The sequence below is a fragment of the Solea solea genome, chromosome 3, assembly GCF_958295425.1.
Source record: "Solea solea chromosome 3, fSolSol10.1, whole genome shotgun sequence".
Classification (NCBI taxonomy): domain Eukaryota; kingdom Metazoa; phylum Chordata; class Actinopteri; order Pleuronectiformes; family Soleidae; genus Solea; species Solea solea.
Window position 1 is genome coordinate 10,967,950 of NC_081136.1, and position 14,344 is coordinate 10,982,293.

The 14,344-nt window shown below is 39.7% G+C and overlaps 1 protein-coding gene across 2 annotated transcripts; it reads right to left on the reverse strand.

Moving 5' to 3' along the window:
• Nucleotides 1–258: 258 nt before the first annotated feature.
• On the reverse strand, nucleotides 259–10,973 carry shtn2 (shootin 2). 2 transcript variants are annotated; one of them, XM_058623728.1, is made up of 17 exons: nucleotides 10,852–10,973; nucleotides 9,275–9,327; nucleotides 8,878–8,938; nucleotides 8,645–8,739; nucleotides 8,369–8,549; nucleotides 7,957–8,054; nucleotides 7,780–7,861; nucleotides 7,013–7,107; nucleotides 4,350–4,481; nucleotides 4,091–4,244; nucleotides 3,133–3,280; nucleotides 2,849–2,907; nucleotides 2,568–2,659; nucleotides 2,381–2,404; nucleotides 2,231–2,284; nucleotides 1,982–2,129; nucleotides 259–1,254 (listed from the first exon to the last, which is right to left on the reverse strand). In XM_058623728.1, the coding sequence occupies exons 1-17, from the start codon at nucleotides 10,877–10,879 to the stop codon at nucleotides 1,109–1,111; spliced, it is 1,650 nt and encodes a 549-aa protein (XP_058479711.1). In that variant the 5' UTR covers nucleotides 10,880–10,973; the 3' UTR covers nucleotides 259–1,108. The 2 variants fall into 2 exon arrangements, with proteins under 2 accessions (XP_058479711.1, XP_058479710.1); XM_058623727.1 differs by having other exon boundaries at nucleotides 259–1,262.
• Between the last annotated feature and the right edge of the window lie 3,371 nt (nucleotides 10,974–14,344).

Below are 14,344 nucleotides of genomic sequence, written 5' to 3' on the forward strand. Positions count from 1 at the left end.
CTTTCCTCCATATCCCAAATCCAAACAAAAAACCCAAGCATCCAAAAAGCATGATATCGGACATTAAACTTGGATGACAGGGTGCCATTTCGTCTGACAAGTAGCAGCTTTTAGGTGCAGACTCGGGTTGAATGGAATTTGAAATAAATGCTTTTCTTTGTTATTGTTTGGTTATGAATGACAGATTTGACGTCTGTTAATCGTCTCATCGGATCTGATTGTCCTGAGACAAGAAAAGAAACATTCAGAGGCTTTTTCTCACTGTATCTGAATATCTAAGTCTTTATTTAAACCTTTAGTTAACATACTGGTTTCCAAACTTTTCTTTGTAGGACTTCAAAGCAAGAATTTCATATTGAAATAATCACGTTGACATAATTATAAACACTGCAATCCCTAATAAAATCTATGCTGGGTGTAAGTCAGGGATACTTATTAAGTCTAATTAAGTCTAATCGATTAGTGTCCATTGCTTTTTACCACCATTAGACAGCCTTTTCAGGCTGGGAACTAAAGTTTGTTAACCTCACACTCTCTGCACCAAAGTCCATAAAGAAAATCTGAGATTTGACATCACAACACGCAGGAGTTTTTGATCCACTGCTGCCTTAATCAGAAATATCTTATTTGTTATCTTGTGACTTTGGTGCTTGAAATCCTTCATTTGAATTTACCAAAGAGACACAGACTTACCAAACAAGGCAGCAGTCGACCCGCAACTTCTGTTTCTCTGTGGGCTAAAAACGCTGGTTTTCTCTATGGACTTTGGTGCAGAAGAGTGCAGTTTCCAGCTGGAAAAGGCAGTCTAATGGTGAGAAAAAGCAACAGACATATGGACAAGACAGACAAAGTAACTCAATTGCTTCTTACAATGAAAAGTAATTATTCTGTCACTTTTTTTATTTTCATAGGTGTTCAATCATACATGAAACCACATTATATTGCAGTAGTTTTGAGATATCATAATCTGAAGCAGGCATAGATTTAATTTGCTGAGGCTTTTGTCAAGAGGCTGAAATTCTGTTTTGACAAAAAAAACCTGCATCTGCACTGAATCATCATATTAAACAGCCTTTACAACTGTGTGTCGCCCTTTGAATGATCTCAGTTATCTTGGTTGATGATCAACGCCGACGCTCTGATGCGCGAGTCTCTCTTCTCCCTGTTCTGCTTCAGTCTGCGGAGCACAGGAGCGCCGCTGCTCTCGTCTGCCCAGGGAGCATCTCCTGCTGCTGGGATGCACACTGCTCCTGGCTGGAGTTCTGACAATGAGATCATCACATTAGGCACAAATCCAAAAGATGAGAAGCAGAGCATGGGTAACAACAGCTGACTGCAGTGATATAATATAGCACTCTGTTCTGGCTATAAATATTACAGAGGCTACAATGCTCTTAGCATGCAGATCAAAGGAGATTAACCCTGGAACTGATCTGATGCTTATTTTTTTATCCTTATTACATTAAAGTGTATTTTTTGTAGTTTGGTAAGAACATGCTTGTGGGAAATATCCATAAATAAAAGCATTTCCTTCTTGTTTCAACCCATACCTCATCACAATGTTATGTACATGTATATGTACTTCACCTACACCTACACCTTACTTATCACTGTGCTGCTGCTGCTGCTTTTCTCTGGGTTGAAGCACAACATTACTATCTATGAAGTTTCATAACACATAAGCATAAACCACATTTTAATGAGACCAAAACAGTGAAAGACGTTACTGATCACCAGCAGCTACACGCATAATCACAACAGTAGAAATGTCAATCATACATTTAGTCCCCACTCACACCTCGCATTAAAATATGTCCTGTTATCATGTGTGATCAGATCTGGTTTTCTCCACACTGAATTCAAACGCACACTTATGTCATGTTTTTGGAGCAGGTGTTGATAGCAGGTCTGAACAGGGTCTTAAATATATCACACATCGTAACATCATGGTTAACATAGATGAGTGACGGTTGACTATTACCGGTATTTTGGTTCGTGGACGATGTGTCTTGGTTATCCCCTATTGCTCTCCTCCTCCTCTGCAGGACCAGCAGGAGCTCGGTCTCCCCAACATTTCGGCCGATCCCCCTCCTGGACACTCTGCGGCGGTGCTGACTTTTAATGTTGCCCTGGTGTGTGAGATGGTTGAAGATATTTTAAAATGCAGCCACTTGGAGTTTTAATTAGTTTAAAGTATTGCTTAATTGCACATTTGATTTGATTTTTTTACCAGCATTCCTTTTAACTCCAGAATGGCTGATTTTCTGTTTTCACTCCTCTGATCCTGGAACAAGATTGAGATATGAAGGAAACGCCTCATTGAAACAGAGGTTTTGTAATGAATGCAAAAGGAACAAAGGTATCGATAGAGATTACTGACTGTCCATGAACTGTCGTCTTCCTCCTAAAAGGTGGATGGACGGTGAAAAAGTTATTACATTTGTATTTTGCTTACACTGTAAATACTGTACTGTAATTTCGTTTTGGAGCGGATGATCATCTGCACGTTTAAAATGCAAATATAAGTGGAGGAATGTAGTAAATGTTTGTAAATACAGTTCATCTACCTGTACTTTCTTGGTGGGCCTCAGGATTATTCCTTTTTTTATTCTCGCCATCATTTCATCTATCGCTTTTTCCCTTGAATCCAACGCAGGTGCTGGAGGTTATTATGGAATAAAAATAAACATATCATCTAATGACTGGTGTTTCGGCTCTGTGTTCACATTTGGTCAAAATCATGTTTTTCCTCATTTAACTTTTGCCAAAGTGCAAGGTGTTTCTTGAAATAACAGCAAAACAAATAACAGCATACTGAACAGACTTGCCGGGGTAAAAGGAGACTCACTGTTTGACACACTTTTACTGGCTCCATCTTTCCTCCTGCTCCTCAGTAAATCAAGTGGACTAAACAGAGTGAGAGAAGTCACAGGTATCAATGAATCATATTCATCACATTCCTATTTTACTGCTTGCATAAATGAATCATTCTTTTTTTTTTTTTTTTTTTTTAAATCATTCATGTTTCTGTCAGGAAGTAAAAAGCCTCTGAAACCAAATTTGAACAACCAGGTGGAACTGAGACCAGTCCCTGAAACTCTCCATCACGTCTATGGTAGAGGAATCACGTACTGTATGACAGGAGTGGGGGCTGGTGGAGGTAGTGGAGGTGGTGGAGGTGGTGGAGGTGGTGGAGGAGGTGGAGGGGGTGGAGGGGGTGATTTCTCCACTTCTTCATCAGGCGGCTGCTCCCTGTTCTGTGTTTCCTGTAGCTGTTTAACTACAAAGGAAGACGAATAAACGCTGCATTTAAAGCTGTAGTGTGTGTAACCTTTTTTTTTTTAACATAAATGAACGTCATTCAAACATTCAAACCATTGTGACAAACGCTGATCCAGTCTATCACCTGCACACGACTCTCTCTGTGTTTAGTATAGCAGTGTCTTGCTTTTGTGTCTGTGGAGACACAGGGGGCGATGTGTTTTAAGGTGGAAGCCTGTGACAGCTACGCCAGAAAAGTGAGACTGCAGCGGACTTTTGGTTAAGTAATTAACCCTACTTCTTGGAAACACGAATGAGGTAGTGGCATAGTGACAAGCAGTGTTACACACTGGAGCTTTAATAAAAAGAGTGAGAGAACTCATTCAGGGAGCACAATGTTATGCTGAAACATCACCTTGTTGGTAATAAAGATTTTTGGGTATATGAAGCTAATGTGTGTAAATTAGTGGGAGGGACTTGTGATTGTACAACCCGAAAATGAGAATCAATAACTCTGTTTCTTCTCGCCTGCAACAGCTTTACGAAATGTACATAGATTTTCATTTCGAAGTAGCAGTGAGCCAATGGAAGCTTAATGGAAGCCTATACGGGAAGAATTTGTATGTCTCATATGAATGGACACCAATGTGATTGACGGCTGAAATAAACCAATAGGAGCCTGGTTGCAGGTGTCACTTCTAAACATCTCGAGGCATCAAAGCGGGACTTTGTTTGATAAAGACTTCCTACAGTATGATTTTTCATATCGGCTCAGGTAAAAAAAAACATGTCACCTCAACTGAGCCATTTGAGCCTTTTTCTGCAGTACCTTCCTCCTGCAGCTGTGTGACAGTGCAGTTAGCCTCGGACAGCTGGGTTTCCAAGGCCTTTCTCTCCTTCTCACTCATCTCCACCTGCTCCTTCAGGCTCTGCAGCTCAGAGAGGACACTGCTGTCTTCTACTGAGCTCTGACTCTGTTTCACCTGCATGGACGAGATATCAGGAAGAAAATCATTTGAGACTGAGGGACATTTTGCTCCAGTGTCACAACACAACACTCCTCTTCTCTTCCTCACATCTACACACACCTGGTCCTGGTAGTGGCGTTGTATGTCACTCAGGACTGCGCTGATTTGCTGCAGCGTCTGCTGCAGCTGCAGGCCGGTCTCTGAACTCTGCATCACACTGGGTGTGTTTTCCACCATCTGCTGTTCCATCACCTGAAAAACCATACAAACCAAACCAAACCCTGCGTTACCTTCTTACATTCTACAACCTTTACGACTTCTAAGAAAATGACAATGAACCATAATTAGAAGAAAAATAGAGCAAGATCTCAGTGTTTGTTAATTTTCTGCTCCCCATGTGGTTGTCACAATGCAGAAAGTAAAGAAAGAGAAAGTGTTTTCAAACCACTGTTTTGCTAATCAATGACTTGGAATTACTCGCTGAAGGGAAACAACAATGAAAACAGGATGATGAAGCTGTGAGACAAAGCGTGCCTGCTTTATGGTATGTGGCTTTATGATGAATGAAAATGAAAGATTGGCTTGATAGTTGTATTCGTTCTTCCCTGGTGTGAAAGAATATCAGTTATAAATCATATAGATAATTGCTGTAATGTGCTCATAAATGATGGGCATGAGCTTTACTGAGGTAAAATATGATTGTTGGACAATAGGATGAGAGTAGATACCAATAAAAGCAATACCAATAAAAGGTAGTTTTTTTAATCTTCTGTGTTTCCTCTTTGAGCCCAAATCAAAAATTGCCGTTTAAACATATGGAAACCCACCTTGTGTGACAGGGTACGTCCTCAGAGACAAGGAAGTGTGAGGAAAAAGTGGTTTTCATTTCTGCATTGTCAGAACAAACCAGAGCTGCCGATCTGGTCAGGTCTCTGTGAACTAATTCACACACAGATTTTTAAACCGAGTGGAGCCGCTAACGAAAGTGGTGGGGTTTTTTTTTGGGGGGGGGGGTTCCCTTATGCTACTGACACATTAAAAGTCAGGGGAAGAAAAAGAACAACTCCAAAGCCCTTAGTGATAAGATTATGTTTTTTGCATCTTTTACTTTGGCCTCTCTTTTAGTTCATCGTTTAAATTTCTGGTTCCCAAACACTGGGTCTGGACCTACCGATGGGTCGTGGGAGATTTTCTGTTTGGGTCCCTAAACAGATTTGCATTTATTTAAGATTTATGTGTATATGTTTTATATTACATCCATAAATCTCTGAGAAATTATTCATTTACCAATTCAAAATGCACAAATTTGCCATCTTTAAAAAGTGTGTCTTTGTATGGTAGGTTTGGGAAACACTGGTTCAAATGGTCTGATGGATGAAATAAATTATATTAAGTGCTGTCCCAAGTTTTAAAATGTAAGGATTGCTCCAATCATTAATGCTAAAATGAAAGCCGATGAATGCTTGTCGTAGCGTTGCAGTGGAAAATAAAGTAGATGAAGAAGAAATTAGCATGTTTACCCGATTTTTATGTTCCCATTGATGCCGAATGGAGCTGAATACGATATAAAAACCATTACACACATTCCCACTGGTGAAAAACCTGGTTTTTTTTGACCAATCGAAAAGGGATACATCAGAACATGCAGTGCAAGGTTCCGCACTGCAAATTACAGCACTCTAATCTCCAAGGCACCAATTTTCACACAGCAATTAGTGCAATTATTTCATACATACAAACACACATATACACACACACACACACACACACACACACACACACACACACACACACACACACACACACACACACACAAGTTCAGCAACACAAAGAGACAAAGATACACATACACAGGAAAAAAAAAAAAAAAAACTCTAAATTGTTTCCTGTTTGAGGCCCTGCATCATTATACCACCATGCATCACAGCAAAGAGGTGTGAATGGGTGCTGTTTTCAAAACACATGAAAACAGACAAATAGTAGTGCATACAAGCGGCATTCAGCATGGGGAGGGGGGGGTCTTTTACCATGAATTGGGAGTAAAGGGGCTGAATTGTATGAACAGTTGGGGGTCCTTTTCACAGGTAAGGACCCCTGTGAGGCAGCCCATTGTGTGTCTGTCCAGTAAATGGAGGACACCGCACACAAAGGCGACAATTGCTATATGCTCCGCAAAACATAAAGGTGTCAGGCAAAGACATGTTTGTGCTTAAAGACTACTATTCTCCCTCTGTTGCACTGACCACTAATTATGGGAGAGGGAGGGGCTAAATGGAAGGTTTTTTTTGAAAGAAAAGGCCTTCATTATAGGAGCAGGTGGGGGCAGCAAAACTTTGTATGTGTGGATGCATTTGAATTGGTGTTTTATCTGCATGTGTACAAGTGTGTTTCAGCCTTTGTCTTGTGAGTGTGAATGCATCCCCACACACACACACAGAGGGAACGCCTGGATTTTGACTAAAGTGTCATCAGTGTGAAAACAGAGAATGGAGACCCCGTCTGCTGTCCCACCACATCAGCTGCTCCCTGACAGAAGCAATGTGTGTGTGCGTGTGTGTGTGCTCACGCCACACAAACACACACCTCTCACTGATCCCCTTTGTCCAAGTATCTGTCTGGTCACCACAGCTGCCCTAAGGTCAGCGGCAACACTCCTGCTCGCTTCCTGTGGCACGACCTGTCACCCTCAGTATACATAGGTGTGAATGTACGACAAAATGTTTTATGCCATGCTGAAAACACACACACACACACACACACAAACATTTGGCATGCACTCAGACCTGGTGGGCAAAGTCTTCAGCATGCTGCCGGAGGCCTTCCTCCAACTCCAGTCTCTGAGACATTTCTGCAAACTCTTCTGTGACAAGCTGAGAGACTGTGCACAAAGACACACACGCAAAAAGAGAGAAAGAGGGGGACTATCAGATGTTTCAGCCGCTAAAGTCCCAGAGAGTGATATTTTTCATGCATGAGATCATTAATATATGTTGAACATGTCTGATTTCTGCTTATGATAGTCCCCTGTCTGTCAGCTTGAGCTGAAAGAGTCTTTATATGATATGTATGACCCTGTTCAAACCATTCTGAGCGATCCGATATCATGCAGATCACCTTAAGTTTGGGTCTCAACACTCCCAATAGGTTGCAAATGCTCCCTCAGATCCAATTACAGAGGTGGCAGTCTGTCCTCAGTATGCATTAGAGACCGTCTCCTCATCGGACATCATCTGATTCTCATCTGATTTTTATTTAACTCTAATTAGCATGTTAATTAATTTGCCCCCACTGGGATTTCATGTTACAGGAGTGTAAATACAGCTTTGATTCAGTCAAGCTCCTCTCATCAATTTAGGGCCATGTTCTTCATACTTAAACAAGGGTCAGTGTCATTCTAGCGTTCTATGCATGCATACTCATATTTTACGGAAATTGGGTCTGTACTTCGGGAACTTGTAAAGGCCATCTTTTATTACTGATGATGACGGATAAGGAGAATCATTTTTAAATAAACATAATTTGTCACACAGCTAGTATAATGAAAAGTTACCTCGTTTGATTTTATTCATGGTCTTGCTCTGTTTGTTCATTTTCCGCAGTAAGGCCTCTTTCTCTTCTACCTCCAGTACGAGCTGTGATAAAAAAAAGGTCAGCGATAAGACACACTTATACTGTATACACACACACACATACACACACATACACGCATATGCACAGACACACATACTTGCTCCTTAAGCTGATCCAGCTGTTTGGTCAGATGTTCTTTTTCTTCCTCCAACTGCATCTTCTCAGCCAACAGACCATCCACTGATGCCTGCAGCTCTGGCACACACACACACAGAAGATAAGTATGTCACTTACAGTATGTTAAAATATTGTGTCTGAGAACAATAATAAAGAAATAATCACATCTGCAGAAGTAAAGACTGAAAAAAAACTCTCTGCGTCCACTTTGTTAGTAAAACATTTTTTTGTGGGGTCACAGTCAGAGGAGATGCTTTACACTTTGATTTCACTTCCTCTGGAGTAATAATAAAAATAATAATAATAATAACAATGACAATGACAATAATAACAATGATAATAATAATAATAATAATAATAATAATAATAATAAATGATGAGTTTCAGTGAACCTGCAATCTTGGCTTGGGTCTCCAGGAGCAACGTCTCTTCACCACTACTGGCCTCACCAACATCAATCACATCACCGTTAAGTGTGGGGTCAAGACCTGGGTCAAAGGTCACAATGGGCATGTCTTCAGGGATGACTGGCATCTGACTCTGCCTCTTCAGGACTTTGTTCTCTTTGGTCACCTAGGAAAGAGGGGATGGCAAGCACAAAGGTAAGGCGAGGTTATAAGGAAAGGAAAGGAAAGTAAAGTAAAGGGAAAGGAGACTAGAAGAGATACCTTAACAGCCAGAACCTCAGCGCTCTCCCTGCATGACCTCTCTATCTGGAACTGAAGCTCCAGGACATTAATCTCTTTCAAAAGCTGATTGGAGACTGTTAAAATAAAAAAGTGGGAAGAGAGATTTGAATTACAATTCAATCAACCTTTCTTTTCTAGCATGCAATCATCAATCTGCGTGCTTTTCCGTCCGTGAGTTGGCGTCGCTGAATAAGGCGAGGAATATGTCTCACCTTCCTCCAACTCAGACAGTCTTTGATTGGCTTCATCCCTCTGCTTTTCCAGGAGCTCATACTAACAATCAGCCATCAAAATAGACACAAAACAGATAAACAAGAGCAATTATAAAACAACAGACTGATGTATTTGATTTTGATCACATTTTATTCTATTATCACTGACAGTCAAGACACCACGATCTGTCCTTGTTAACATAAGAAAGTTTGTGCACTTATTATTCACTACATATGATTAAATATCAAAGGTCATCTGTGATTAAACCCTGACAGTTGGCATGGTAACAGTGCATCTTCTTATACAGCTATCCTGCCATGCTGATTGTCTCTAATGCAGTGAGTGAGAGTAACATTAATTAAGAAATAATTGACTGCTTGTCACCGTCATTGATACCTGAAAGTCTTCGTCGGAGGAGGAGGAGGATAAATCACTCTCTGCATCAGACTCTGTGGGAAACAGAAAGTCATTTTATCATCACAAGGCTGGCAACAGAGAACATGCAGCATGGGTAGCGAGAACACCCAAGATCCTCACATATTGTCAGCGTGACTGCAAGAGGAACTTCACAAGGAAGAAGGTCAACCACAGGCAGACAGGAAGTGAAATCACAGGATTATGATGAATTTACATGTTCGACTTTCAGTGGCTTCAGAAGCAATAATGTTTCCAGCTCCAACACTTAACTTTCTTGATATATATAAATAAGATAGCAAACCTCCATTTGGATTAAGAATATGGCTCCAGGAGATCTTTTTGCTCATATTCACCTGATAAATATGCCAACACCAACATTGGGACTAATCTGAGGAAAATTATGTTTTTATCATATCTGAATTTTGGAGAACATTTTCTGTGTTTTCATACATGTTCAGACCCTCAAAAGACACTCCCTTTGATTAAAAAAACAATCCAAGCAAAATCAATACAGCCTTCAAGCCACTTGGGACACAGACCCTAATAATGGTGTTTTTAGGTGATTCTGTTTTATAGACTTTAAGCTAAAATTAAAAGGTAGAGCAATTGGTGACATCTAACAATGACAGTAGAGATTGGATCAAACAGGCGAATGGCAACTGGACAGGACGTCACCCATAAGAATCCTAAATAGTTTTCAAGCCTCCAGAATCACAATTTGCCAGCACCGTGTTTCCATTTTACAAAGTTGACATCATGTTTGATTGAAGACCTAAAATTAGTGATTGAGACGAAGTTCATTCTCCCATAGACTTCCTCTCAGAGTTTAGCAACAAGCATAGTCGCCCTCTAGTCACTATTTAATATATTCTCATTTCCTGATTGGCCCCAGAACAAACCCTGAAGACTAAAAAAGGATGTTGTTCTTTGGTGTGTGGTAAAATGCTCTGGCTCTTTGTAACACACTCTCATTGGAGCCATAATTTTACTAAATGGATGTAATGTCTGTCCTGAAGATGACCGGAAACTCACGGCTGAGTCTATAAACTCCTTTGGAAAATATTTACTGACAGTAAGTGAGAGGTAGGGTCTCCATCTGATGGCGATTCAACAGAACACAGGCCTGGGTAATGCTCTAACTTCAGATTTTTTATTTTCAAACATGAAGTCTTAAGACACAACCAGTGACAAAACTGAAAGGTCCAGTGTGTAAAATGTAGGTGAAAATGATTAAATTTGACAATAATTTGGTCATACATTTTCACTCCCCAAGTTCTGTACACTGATTTAGATCACATTCCACGTTTAAATAAAACACATTTAAACGTGTTTAAATAATAAAGTCAAGCCAGAAGACTGTTTAACATTTACAACATTATGAATTTTGATCACAAATTTTTGTGAATAAATAAAAAGGTCTCATTGAATCTTTCCATCCACCAATTCCATACTATTCAGCAAACCTTAAGCTATGAACAAAAGTGTTGAATAAAAAACTATTTTAACTTATTTGACTTTGGTTGAGCCTTGAGTCAATTACATAAAGAAAGTCTTACCTTCTGCTTCACCTTGGACCCACATCATGTCACTTGCTTTAAGGTATTATCTTCCTAATAAATGAACTTTAAGCTCCAAAATAAGCAGCACAAACAGAAACCTGTTCTCTCCCTGAGTATTTGTCACAAAGGAAGCAAGTGGGAATTTGTGTTTAAACCCTCCCCCACTGAGACGATTTCGAAAAAGGGAACTTATTCTTTACATTTGCCAAAAGACAGTTTCAGAACTCGCCATCTAACATGGATTTGTAGCTTGATGAGAGTGTTTGTGTGTGTTTTTTTTTAAATCTGTATTACTCTATTGATCATATTTGTTTCATTGTGGTTATAATGTTACAAGTATATTCGAGGAATGAGGAGGTGTGTGACCTTTTCACCCCTTAGATGCAGTGAAAGAAAGTGAGAAAATGTAGGCTCAGCCCATTCGCGTGTCTCTCATGGGACTGCACTGTCTCCCTACTGCAAGATCAGTGTCACTCAAGTAGCCGAGGCAAAGATAAAGCTGCTTTTGCTCCTCTATTAACATCCATGCTCAGAGTTCACAACCTCCGACATATCAAACGCTGAATTCTGTGTGATAAATGAGCAGATAGACCTTTGTGACGCTGATGTTGACGACACACAGTCCTTCACTAAAAATAATGTAAAGACTTTCTCCTCCCTCACTGCTGATTTATTCATTCACTCGCCTTCCAGGACTTGATCTCTGGGAGTTCACTCAGAGCTCATACAGGGTTCTGCACTTTTCCCCATCAGGTTTGCCTCTACCCTCTACTTTATTTTGGCAGTCAAGATGCTGAGTATGCTACTTTTCTACCTGATTCAATTTTGTTTTATGGAGCATTTGTGACTGGGAAAAATCCCATATTTGTCTTGCAAGACAATTTGTCTTGAACATTTGTCCCTCTACAGTTTCGGAGTACAAATTTTTAGGACAAAAACGTAAACATCCATACATCCATCGTCTTCCAATTTATCCTCACTGTCGTAAAACCTCACCAGTGACAACTTCGCAAGACCTCGTGAGACCTCCTGAGGACTCCGAGTCGGCAGCCCTGATCTTGCAAGACCGGTTTTCCACTAACAGACGTATGGGGAGTGGTGACAGCCCCCCAATCTCCTCACAACAAGACAATTAACCATTATAATGACTCAGAAGATGTTTAATTATGACCATCTCTGACCACATTGCATGTCAAACCTTGAAACAGATGGGCTACAGCAGCAGGAGATCACACCAGGTGCCACTCCTGACAATTTGATGTGTCCCCTGTACCTAATAAAGTGGCAGGTGACTGTAAACCTGCTAGCTCTGGTGTTAAAGAGTAGTGGAGAGTTTGTGACAACATGAACCAACATGAATACGCATCAACTTCAACATATATATCACTATACTGTACTGGAATGCAATAGAATACGAGATCAGTTATGATTTTGTTTGCAATGTCCTCTCCAACTATTATTTAAATATGTTTATTGATTTTGCACAAAAAAAGAAAACGTTTATCTACATCAGCTGATGTTAATTTCGCCACAGAAGAGACTAAATTACCTCTGCAATTGAGTGCATATATACATACATATAATGGAGGCCTTGTGTAACAGCTATATTCCAAAAGATGTCTTTATTTGCAACAAAAACATGGGGCAATAACGATGTGTGGGGAGTCCTGGTGAAAAAATATCATCAAAGGACATCATGGAAAGGCTTTTGACACAACTTATCTGCTTTTGAATCATCCTCAAAGCATAAGCGGTCGCCCTGTACGACTGAGCGACGGAACGCCACTGTGAGTCGTGGCGGTGATGTCCTTGTGATTTAATGACTCTTTTCTGTCTCAGTGTGTTGCTCTCTTCACAGGCACCACCTGAGCACCAGACCCTCCTGCAGCCCGTCACCCTGACCTTTACTAATGATTCTTCATCATGTTAACAAAGGTGAAATCGTCACTTAACATTAGCTGTTGTCTGGTGTTTCTAGCAGTGGGTGACACGGCCGGAGGAACTCGGTCCTCAGTAAGGCTGCGTCTTTAAATTCTGGTGCAACAGAGAGCGATTAGAAAAGCAGCAGTGTTCACATTTGAAAAAGCTGAACGGGGCTTTTGGGTTTCAGTGAGTCCTTGGCCTTTAAAACACTCCTTTTGTTTCATTCGGAGGATGAGTAATGATTTTCTTTTTCTTTTTTTTTGGTTAAATGTCTCTGTTTTTTTTTTTTCAAACATATTCAGGGCGAATCTGTCTGTGACAATTACTGTACCATCTCCTCTCTTAAATGCATGTTCTTATTTTGTTTATTAATATCATCACAGCATAATTGTATAATAGAGTAGAATAGACTTTATACATTAAAACAATTATTTTATGATATGCTTTATATGCTTTATTATTAACCTCATCTAGTCCTTTATAAATGTTATACTGATTGAATTTATATAATGATAACATAGCATAACCCTAACCCATAACCTTTTAATTTTTTTGGTGGCTTGCTCATTGAACAAAAAGAAAATCCAATGGAAAAAACATACATATTCTATAGTTCCTCATGTTAAGAATAACACCATGCTGTCACACAACAATCACATCCCTCTCTGCTGTGATGCAGCATGCGAAGCCTATTTTTAGCTGAAACTATTGCCTTATCTCTGAGGGCAACATTGTGTCTTCAAAATAAAAGCCTCCACCAAGCCTCTAACAAAAAGACTGACTGAAAACAGTCTCTGTGAAAGAACTTCAGCAGAATACCTCTGGTATACACTGGTTAGAAGTAGAGTTCCATTCCACATCTCAAAAGGAGGATTGTAGCAACTTATGGCGGTTTTCCACTATGAAGTTGTAGCATGGATCGGCCCAGCACGGCTCGCCTGTAGTCAATGACTGTAGCAAATACGGAGCTTTGAATTCTTCACACTTTACAGTGCGTTTACTGTGGTCGATGATTACTATCATTTGCAGCACTCAAATTAAGTCGGGGAAATTTACAAAATGTTTAATTAAAACTTGAATCGACAAAATAATTACCCAGATAATGAAGATATTTTCCGATGTTGTGCAACACTTTATGTAATTATTTTAAATACGATGTTTATCTCGGAGAGCTTTAAATGTCATTTTGAAATTTGCAACACAATCTTTGTTTTTGCTTAAAAGTATTTTTACATTTAGCAAATAGATAGGCTTCTATCACTTCTACTATGTTTATTGGGAATAGTAGGTCTTTAACTTTGCAGGACAGCATAAAGTCATTTACATAAGATCAAATAAATAAATCACCAATTTTTTTAAAGAGGAGATTAAAGTGATGGTCTGAAATAGAAATCATTGTTGTTTGTAGTGACATTTCCAAGGTTCAGCTAATGAAATAGGTAAAATGAAGATATAGCAGACAGTTGATATGCTGCCAACATCTTATTATGTGTTTGACCAATTTTCTTTTTCCTCCATCTGATACAATATAATAGCTAAATAATAACATGCTCTAAAAATGCAATAA

Bases quoted from the DNA above. Each gene is read 5' to 3' on its own strand.
- shtn2 (XM_058623727.1), bottom strand. From the start codon at position 10,879: ATGATGTGGGTCCAAGGTGAAGCAGAAG. The intron at 7,862-7,956 runs GTATGTGTGTCT...TTTTTATCACAG, and splicing joins TGGATCAGCTTAAGGAGCAA to CTCGTACTGGAGGTAGAAGA. The intron at 4,245-4,349 runs GTGTGTGTAGAT...TCGTCCATGCAG, and splicing joins AACGCCACTACCAGGACCAG to GTGAAACAGAGTCAGAGCTC.